General features: G+C 35.4%; 1 protein-coding gene across 2 annotated transcripts; it reads left to right on the top strand.

Moving 5' to 3' along the window:
• The first annotated feature begins 111 nt into the window (after positions 1-111).
• Positions 112-9636, top strand: LOC117314674 (isatin hydrolase-like). Of its 2 annotated transcripts, XM_033868759.1 has the most exons (3): positions 112-1906; positions 3399-3582; positions 7427-9636. In XM_033868759.1, exons 2-3 carry the CDS (start codon positions 3422-3424, stop codon positions 8118-8120), a joined length of 855 nt encoding a protein of 284 aa, XP_033724650.1. In that variant the 5' UTR covers positions 112-1906; positions 3399-3421; the 3' UTR covers positions 8121-9636. The 2 variants fall into 2 exon arrangements, with proteins under 2 accessions (XP_033724650.1, XP_033724651.1); XM_033868760.1 differs by lacking the exon at positions 3399-3582 and having other exon boundaries at positions 112-2090.
• Positions 9637-11150: the final 1514 nt, after the last annotated feature.

Genomic DNA, 11150 nt, shown 5'->3' with positions numbered 1-11150 from the left:
TTTGTTAAATATATGATTTTGTATTGGTAGATTTTCGAAAATTACAATATTTCATTTACGGAACCTTCATATAGCAACGATGCATATGTTTTATGTATTTATTTTTGCGAATTTATATACATTATTTGAATATATCATTGATAAAAATGTATTTTCTTAATATTTTTTTAACGAATCTCTCATTCAATCCATGCAACTGTAAGTAAATTAGATATTATTAAAGTAGCATTTCTCAAATGTTCTCTTGTAATTATAAGTTCGTTTTTTTTTTGTTGGACTACAACTTTTTGCGAGATGTGACAGGGGCAAAATCTCACTGCATACGTCAGTCAAGGGACTTTAATTTTAAGATGAATAACAACTGTAACTATTTAAAATTCTGTTTGATGTATATGTACATGACAAAACTAGGGTTGGAATGTATTGTGCTACCATCACCTATACATTGAGATATGATATGACAACAGACTTTATATCCAATCATTATCATAATGCGTTATTGTAATCTTGCTGAAAAGTCTGGATATTATAGTATCCATGTATGCAATTCAAAATTTAAATATTGATATTAGGTTTGTATTGAACATAACATTTCACGATTAGTTTTCAAAGCTAACTATACTTTAACTGCCTTTATCTAGGTCATTGTTGTCTGAATTATAGCAGTATTTAAACTGCAGCTCGAAAATTACAATTCAAAAGGCAAATATGTTACAAAGGTGACGCCCTGAAATGAAGCATCAATTCAAGTATAACCCGTATGCACGGAACATAACACTGAGCGATGTCTCGATAACAAAATGTGACACTTAGGAAACTCATCAAATGATACAATCTCGATGTCCTAGCGGATGTGACTCGTTCGTTTGATATAAAAGAAAAAAAAAATTGAAAAAAAAAAATGTTTGTGTTGTTATGACGGTTGCTAAGACCGTGACAAGAATTGTGACACTTTTCCGCTGAAACGGCTGATCTCTCTTCGACGTTCCTCCCTGGTAAAAGCATGAAAAATACATTGTTTTATCATTTGATGATTTAACAGATAGCATAAGAAAATGATCATAATGAAACTAGAAGGAAATGGCCATGGCAGGTTGTGTTTCATGGTGAGATCGTGGATCGTCCTCGTAATAACAAGTGTATCCTTGGAAGAAACAAAATATCTTACCCCGAGCCCATATGACGTGATATTCATAACAGGCTTTCAAAAGATATACAGTAGGGTGTACGATATGGTAGGAGAAAATAATGTCTTTGATACTTTTAATAAATTACATAAATTCTATCTCTGTAATGAATGCAACTATGACACTAAATGTTGAAATGTGAGTATATATAGCGTAGCGCATTCGTGAACCGTCGACAGTTTCCTTAAGGGAGAAAACAAATTTAACTGATAATTTGATTTTGATTGATAATGATACTGTAGTTTTTTTCCATTTACAATATCAACGGGTTGTCGCGGTTGACTGAAACATACACCTCTGTATAATGTTTACACAGGTGAATTAATCGCAACATAGGTCTTTCTGATATACAATCTAGTTTCACACGTGTTTGTAATATTATCGAATTTTAGATGACAATACCTAGTATAGCTTTCTTTGCCAAATCTCTTTACTAAATGGTCCACCATAACGGACTTTAGAGGGTACTAAACACTATTTTTATCTCGTTTGTACGAATTTCAGTCCTTTTCTCATGACCTACTTACATTGACATGCCCTAAAATGACACGGATTAGCTATTGTATGGAGCGCAACCGACCATGACAACAATCCAATTTTATTGTAAAATTGCATCACGTGGTTTTATTCATCGCGAAAGCCTCAGGCATTTTCTCCATCTTTACAGGTTGGTAATGTTTGCGACCTGTCACACTCGCCACAGCAGAACACAGTAGCTTATCATTCTCATGCTATTTAAGATATGGAGTTCCTCATAGCATTTGGACTGTTTTTACAAGGATGTTATAGTCTGAAAATGGTGGATCTTAGTTACGAACTTGACTCCGGTACAATAACTTGGCCTTCCAATCCCCGATTCAATATGTCAATCATGCATCGCGGATTTTGGACCACCCATTTATGGTATGTAATGTAAACGTTCATCAGTGACTGATAGCTTCAGTTTGAATTAATGTCAAATCATAGTCAATATTGCACTGCGCCATTGAAACATTCTTTTATTAAGAACGCCGATGTGGCGCAGGGGTACAAGCTGCAGGTATTTGTGGTTAGGCGATTGGGTGCCTTAGATTGTGAGGTTTCGATGTCCGGCCAGGGCACGAGTCATAAAGTTGTATTCCTTCGTCAATTTTGTTACTATGTCGTATATATATAAATACATATTTATTCTTCGTGATTCATGAATTAAGCCTTTGATATATCATACAAGTATAACGTCAAAGTACTTGTAATCGACCGATGTTCTATTGCACGAGGCCGAAGGCAATAGAGCATCGGTCGAATACAAGTACCTCGGGTCAAATATTCTGGACTATTTCACAGACACCCATGATATACTTGTTTTATTACATAATCACCTAAACATATTTCATACGTGACCGTGCAAAAGTCATTTTACCGTGCAATAATTCAAACTACAGCTTATGCGTATAGTTTAGGAAAGGTAAACACATTATGTAATAAATTCTTCTATATGAAATGAAATGTTTCAAACCATTAGTACATTCTAAATGAGCATTAATTTATTTGTGATTTAATCTATGCACATTCTACGTATGTATATACAGTGCTGTTATTATGTCATTTTTGAGACGTTACATTAGCACATATAGCACATCTGATAATGCATAATCATAATACATGTATGTATGAAGTAAGTCAATTAAGTCATAGACAGAAATAGGGTTCATTTACCTTACATTTAGCAAATTAAAATCATCATAAACCTTGTCACATATATACACCAAGATAAGATATGGAACATTAATCGATATTGATTACGATAGCAGATAAAGGATATTAAATGGTATACTTAACTGTATGACAGTTTACAATGATGCAAATAAGTACATGTTGATTTGGACGTTAAACTGAGTTTATACCTCTGAACGTGTATGTAACATTTCAGAAATATTACTTATATATGTACAATTCGTATCCATGTATGTAAATACATTGCGATCCAGGTATTCATATCATCTTATAGACGACTTCCACAATGATCATGTCAGGGTATCGGGCAGACCATCACTGCGCAATTGAAACGTTCTTTATTAAGAACGCCGATGTTGCGCAGCGGTATAAGCTGCGGGTATTTCTGGCTAGGCGATTGGGTGCCGTAGATCGTGAGTCAAAAAGTTGTCTTCCTTCGTCATTTGTGTTGCTAAGATATATATATATGGTATATCATATGCTTTGGTATTGAATAACATCATTCTCATGCTATTTAAGATATGGAGTTCCTCATAGCATTTGGACTGTTTTTACAAGGATGTTATAGTCTGAAAATGGTGGATCTTAGTTACGAACTTGACTCCGGTACAATAACTTGGCCTTCCAATCCCCGATTCAATATGTCAATCATGCATCGCGGATTTTGGACCACCCATTTATGGTATGTAATGTAAACGTTCATCAGTGACTGATAGCTTCAGTTTGAATTAATGTCAAATCATAGTCAATATTGCACTGCGCCATTGAAACATTCTTTTATTAAGAACGCCGATGTGGCGCAGGGGTACAAGCTGCAGGTATTTGTGGTTAGGCGATTGGGTGCCTTAGATTGTGAGGTTTCGATGTCCGGCCAGGGCACGAGTCATAAAGTTGTATTCCTTCGTCAATTTTGTTACTATGTCGTATATATATAAATACATATTTATTCTTCGTGATTCATGAATTAAGCCTTTGATATATCATACAAGTATAACGTCAAAGTACTTGTAATCGACCGATGTTCTATTGCACGAGGCCGAAGGCAATAGAGCATCGGTCGAATACAAGTACCTCGGGTCAAATATTCTGGACTATTTCACAGACACCCATGATATACTTGTTTTATTACATAATCACCTAAACATATTTCATACGTGACCGTGCAAAAGTCATTTTACCGTGCAATAATTCAAACTACAGCTTATGCGTATAGTTTAGGAAAGGTAAACACATTATGTAATAAATTCTTCTATATGAAATGAAATGTTTCAAACCATTAGTACATTCTAAATGAGCATTAATTTATTTGTGATTTAATCTATGCACATTCTACGTATGTATATACAGTGCTGTTATTATGTCATTTTTGAGACGTTACATTAGCACATATAGCACATCTGATAATGCATAATCATAATACATGTATGTATGAAGTAAGTCAATTAAGTCATAGACAGAAATAGGGTTCATTTACCTTACATTTAGCAAATTAAAATCATCATAAACCTTGTCACATATATACACCAAGATAAGATATGGAACATTAATCGATATTGATTACGATAGCAGATAAAGGATATTAAATGGTATACTTAACTGTATGACAGTTTACAATGATGCAAATAAGTACATGTTGATTTGGACGTTAAACTGAGTTTATACCTCTGAACGTGTATGTAACATTTCAGAAATATTACTTATATATGTACAATTCGTATCCATGTATGTAAATACATTGCGATCCAGGTATTCATATCATCTTATAGACGACTTCCACAATGATCATGTCAGGGTATCGGGCAGACCATCACTGCGCAATTGAAACGTTCTTTATTAAGAACGCCGATGTTGCGCAGCGGTATAAGCTGCGGGTATTTCTGGCTAGGCGATTGGGTGCCGTAGATCGTGAGTCAAAAAGTTGTCTTCCTTCGTCATTTGTGTTGCTAAGATATATATATATGGTATATCATATGCTTTGGTATTGAATAACATCAATAATTGGACGGGTTTAAACAAAAAAGTATGCAGATAGATATATTCCTCTACTGATGAATATTGGTTAACGTGAAAACAATTATACACAACTTAAAGGGGTAGCCTGGATTAGGCACATAATGTCATTTGAAACATGATATTGGTATTTTTCTTGTGTACCTCTCACAATAGTTTGCTATCATAACCAATAACACATACACTCGTCTGAAGCCCTGATCACCTTATTGGTCTGGCAGGTTGTCAGCCGAAACACCTATGTAACACGTATGCCCGAATGTTTCCTAATTGGCAATTAGAAACAAGCTAATTTTGATAATATTCACTGAAGTTAAAAACAAAAATGAATATGAAAATTAACCGTAATTATAATTCAAAGATATAAACACGTAAAATGGCATGGAAACCCTTGAATTAGTACGAAGAGAAAAATACCTGACATATGTTCTGCTTCACTGATGACACCACCCGCCATAAAAATCTAGGCCACATCTTGATTATGTAAAGTACTGAAAATGAGAACCCATTGGAGTTAGAACCACCAGGCATATATATGTCAGGCATGTGTGAGTCAAGGTATCATTAAGTCCCCAAACGAAGTGGGAGACTTATTGGTTTTGCTCCGTTTCTTCTTCTTCTTCCGCCGTGGAATTTTGTCCGGACATTTTCTCGAAAACTGTTTGTCGGATTCTAATGAAACTTTGCACGAGTATATGGGTTGGTTAGGAGGGTGCAAGAGTCTTTTTTTCGAAATTGAGTGAACAAAATGGCCGTTATAATAAGCGAGGCTTCTGATTTGTCGAAATTTAGATATTGTCCGATTGTGATAAAATTTGGTATGTAGGTACATCATGGGACACCGGTCACTCTCGTTACCTCACTTTCATATTTTAACGAAATGGCCGCCATTTCCTGGCCTCTGATTGGTCCGAATTGAAATATTGTCCGATTTTGATGAAATTTGGTATTTAGGTTCATCATGGGACATCGGTCACTCTCGGAACCTCACTTTCATATTGAACGAAATGTCCGCCATTTCCTGGCCTCTGATTGGTCCGAATTGAGATATTGTCCGATTTTGATGATTTGGTATGTAGGTACATCATGGGACACCGGTCACTCTCGTCACCTCACTTTCATATTTTAACGAAATGGCCGCCATTTCCTGGCCTCTGATTGGTCCGAATTGAGATATTGTCCGATTTTGATGATTTGGTATGTAAGTACACCATGGGACATCGGTCACTCTCGTAACATCACTTTCATATTTTAACAAAATGACCGCCATTTCCTGGCCTCTGATTGGTCCAAATTTACATATTGTCGTTTTTTTTATGAAATTTGGTATGTAGGGGTATTAGGTGACTGCAATATCAACTGATTGGGTTGCGTTGCCATAGCAATTATACATAGGCTTCTGATTGATCGAAATTTAGATGTTGTTCGATTTCAATGAAATTTGGTATATAGGGATATTGATGAATGCTAAACATAATAGTACGACTGCGGGGGCGTTTTTTTTTGGGGGGGGGGGGGGGGGAATTCTGTAATGGTTTCCTATTACAATTAGTACTTGTTATTATTTGTTTTTATTTTCGGCTGATCAGACTGTTCCCAATAGATCGAATAAACGGACAAAACCAACCATCTTAATCACACTCCTAAATTTGAATATTTTATCAAGTAACATCGGGAATGTTTAACTTGATAATCAAAACATTTCTGTCAGGCGGTATTCTTAAATTGTTAAATCGTTCGGAAGAATATGCAAATGTTTTTTTGTTTTGTTTTTTTCTAAAAATGTATTTCCAAAAATGAGAATTACCTTTGAAATATATGTGCTTTGTACCTTTTCTATCAGAACAACGAACAAATGCTGTATCTCTTTGAAGATGTTACATTGGTAACTCAAATTCATTTCTTTATGAATTGATTATTTGTCAGAGATATTTCTAACAGCTTCTTTTTTATGTATCCTGACTTTAACGGAAGCGGAAGATTCTTTATAACAAGTTGAAATTAATATATAATTTCAAAAACAACGGACGTTTTTGTGTCTTTTTTCTCACGCCCTGAAGTAAATTAGGCCATATTCGGACGGACAAGTGCATATAAACGATGAAAGTCACCTGTGAAGTAAACTTATCTAGAAGAAATAAAATCACAGTCAAAATTTTCGAAATGGACAATAGCCAAACATTTATTATTATCTTTTACGATTATATAGAATCGCGACATGAAATAATGTAGATTATACCAAATTCACAGTACGTTTGCCGTCGATCAAGAAGACGCCTACTCCCCTAGACACCTGGTCTTGTTCTGTTGGTACTTCAATGCTATCTATGTATATGTGTCGGGATTTTCTGTTTGATTCTACAGTAGTTGTCTTTTATAAATAAATAGTATATTTGAAGCAGAATTAAGAACGTCCATTCGACAAAGAATGCTTTGAAATTTTGAAGTGATATGATATAAAAAAAAAAACCCAAAAAAAACCCAAAAACATTATTAACATGTTTTCTTCTCTACAGGTTGGAGAACAACCGAATCGATTTAGCGGAACATACAGGAACACACATAGACGCCCCTAACCATCTTGCAAACGAAGCTGGGAACTGGAATAATCATCAAATCCCTATCGAACGCCTTGGTGGCCCAGGAGTGATTATCAACGTGAAATCCAAGGCCGAGGCAAACAGTGATTATCGAGTCACTGTTGATGATCTGAAGGCATGGGAGGCACGTAACGGGAGAATACCTTACGGAGCTGTTGTCCTTATGAACTCTGGTTGGCAGAAATACTATCCTGATTATAATGCAGTTTTCAAAACAAACAATATCTCTGATTCAAACACCTACCATTTTCCAAGCTGGCACGAGGATGCAGTTGATTGGCTGATATCAAATCGCGTGGTGTATTGCGTAGGTGTTGACACGCCCTCGACTGATTATGGCCAATCACAAACCTTCCCTGTTCATGTACTTCTTAGCAAGGAAAACATCATCGGTATCGAGAGCGCAGCCTACCTTGACAAATTGCCAGAGAGCGGGTCGACAATTTTCGTTCCAGTGTTGAAAATCAGAAATGGAAGCGGAGGTCCTGCCCGGATGTTTGCGCTTTTGCCTGATATGGATGTCGCCGAAGCTAACAAGGCTGTGATTAATGTCCTGTCACCGATGCTCCAGCTTGCCTTATTGCTTTTGCTCGGAGTACTTCATTTCTGAAAAAACAGAGTATAGTTAGTATACACCGTATCTGGAATGTAATGAGTTGGGATATATTTCCTAAACAAAAGGATGCTTAATAATAACAAAAGGACTCTTAGAAGGAACTGCAACCTAGAGATTACGGCTGGGGAGCTTTAAATGAATGACAAAGATTATAATATCTCTGTCAAGATATATTATTATGTATAGACATTTTACGCTGTGGTTTGACTGCATATACTCTGTGAGTTAAGCTAACCTTTTTTCATAATGATTTCCTAAATTATAAAAAAAAAAAAAAAATAAAAAATTGTACGTAAAGAAAATTTCTTACGGTTTTTACCGAACGTGTCAAAAGGGACTTTAATACATATTCTGTGAAATCACAAAACGAAGAATACACTTTATATTATTATTTTTCCCCTCAAAATATCAATATTTTCTAAATTCAATCCTTTAATATTTCAGATTTTACAGCGTTTCGTATGCCTATCCACCAGGAATATGCCATTTAAAATATCGTTAATTTAGGTTTTAATTTTGAACGATGTATGTAGATACTTTATACACATGCATTAATGTTAATCTTGTTACAACAGTTTCAGAAATCGTTTGTTTACACATAGTGCAGAAAATATGCATTCCTTTGATAAAGAGGGCGTTAATGCTATCAACAGCACAGAAAAGTACTTATTTACGTCGTGAAATGTTTTAAGCCAACATTCTTCAAATAAAAATGAAAATTTCCTTACGAAATCACTGCACATCCTTCTACAAGAAACATCGTATCTCCTCCACACGCCAACACAAAGGGGCGATAAGTGTGTAGCAAAATAATCACTGTCCAGTAGTTTGAATTTATTGTCATGTATAAATATACCACATAAGTTCCATAACAGTGTCAAATATACGAAAGGAATTAATTTGAGCGAAGTGAAATTGCAGTAATCTTCAGTATTTTTCTTATACGGGTTGTGATTTTGATTAATTTTATGTTGTAATAATGCACTGTATGGATTGAAGCTTAAATATTAAGGTATGTTACGTCCTATAAAGAAACAAAAACATATTATGACATTAGATTGTTTTTCACTTTCATTCATGGTTTTACTTAAGGTTTCAACTGGAAAGGAATATATTGTGGTGACATTATGAAACGAAAAAAACGCTTTCTATTATTTCATTTTGTTTTCCAAAATATCAACATTTTTGCGATCTAATTCTTATCAGGAAAAGGAACTTGAATATACCAACTTTTTAAATGTTCACAAGCTATGTGTTTTTTGTTTTGTATAATGATTTATTTTTAGTCAGATCCATATTTACTATTATGTTTTAATCACGAGGATATTTTTTCTATCATAAGCCATTTACGTTAAACGTTTAGCTTAGCATTACTTGTTGGATGACAGAATGCAGACTACAGTTGGTAGTGAAACTTTCTTCAGGGGAAATAACTCCGTTCCAACAAAACTGTATATTTTTCAAGATGATGAGTTATAACCATGGAATATTAAAGTTATGATAATTGTAACTGATAATGAGTTGTTTGTCAAGGTTAATCATGAAATCAAATTTTGACACCCCTAAATACTGTGCTTTTTAAAGTTTGAAAATGACGTCTTTAAAGCGGCGACAAAGACTTTTTATAAACAATGAGATGCTTGTGGGTAAATGTTGCATCCCATTTTGTTGTTCATTAGTGTGTTCATGTAAAATATACATTGTTGTACATTGTTGCAATTTGTACATTCCGATGACGTCATATTGTTTACAGATCCCGGTTGTGTCTGCACTGCATGTTTTTAGTGTTTTTGTTAGTTTTCTTATATTTCAAGTGATCAGGTATGGTAAAACAACCTCAATCAATATGAGGTGTGAATGTTATTTTGAGAAAAAAAACGGCATGTTGCGCAAAATACTTTAACTTTCACATGGTCAGTGCATTCGTGATCGCGGCTTAGATCGGCTGCCATGGCAACGACGAGGACGGTGGTTTTACCACTGTGTTGAATCTACAAACTTGTGTGTTCAACCGAGAACTTCTAACTGTAACTTAGGTCATGTAACACACACCCGTACTTTTCTGATAGTAGACTACGCTTGACATTGCCGACATAATATACTCGTATATATGTCGTATTCGGTCATCTTACACAACAATATTGCCACTTTGATATCCCTCACGGCGGCTCAAAATGTTCTGTTTGAAGAATCAGCAATCCCAATATTCAAACTTTTAGTAGGTTTGAAACCACTCACTGCTCACTCGCGCAGTATCATAGAGGTCATCGCTCAATAAGATTAATATTATCCGATTGCCACGAATGTCTGTATATGTATGTTCGCGTACATCAAACCCCGATGGAGTGAAAATAGCGTGAAGTTTTATGTAAATGTTTGCAAAATCATTTCTGTAGCTCGTGTTTTGAATATCCAGATGAAAAGATTTCGGTGTTACAAAAGATAACATTATTATCATATTGTAAGATTTCAACAGACTTTATTTACGATAACAGGTTTACAACAACTAAACAAGTCTACATTTAACACAGAAAGGGTCGCACAGATCCCTGTTGTAGCCGTCCCCGCTCACAGAGACCCGGAGAGGCCACCAAACGCTCTAATTCGACGAAGTTTATAACAGGGGGAATATTACCACACGTCCTGCTGGTTCATAGCTTGGGTCGAAGAGACCGAATCGCATCTCCCGCCACAGGAAAGTCCACACCAGGGGAAGTAACTCTTCCGAGATTCCCAACAATATATATAGCTACAGATTTCACTACTTTTCTGATTAAAATTACTTAAACGTGTTGCGTAGTTTTATTAACGTAGTCTTTTGTAGCAGTTGAAGTTTGAACTTCCCATGGTTAAATGAGTGCACAAAAGCCACACACGCGAATAACTTCACCGTATTACATAAACATGATCACCGTTGACTTCTTTCTTATCTGATTGTCATCGAGTGTTAACGGCGTAGTTTATCACCTCTTTTCTCCTTTCATGTTTCGGATTTTACCGAGCGTTAAAGCGAGGGTCAAGATC

Source organism: Pecten maximus, chromosome 16 (assembly GCF_902652985.1).
Source record: "Pecten maximus chromosome 16, xPecMax1.1, whole genome shotgun sequence".
Taxonomy (NCBI): domain Eukaryota; kingdom Metazoa; phylum Mollusca; class Bivalvia; order Pectinida; family Pectinidae; genus Pecten; species Pecten maximus.
This window is presented reverse-complemented; position numbering and strand designations above follow the sequence as displayed.

Excerpts from the sequence above, each read along its gene's own strand:
- LOC117314674 (XM_033868759.1), top strand. The coding sequence starts at position 3,422 with ATGGAGTTCCTCATAGCATTTGGACTGTTTTTACAAGGATGTTATAGT. Across the intron at positions 3,583-7,426 it reads TTTTGGACCACCCATTTATG|GTTGGAGAACAACCGAATCG; the intron begins GTATGTAATGTA and ends TCTTCTCTACAG.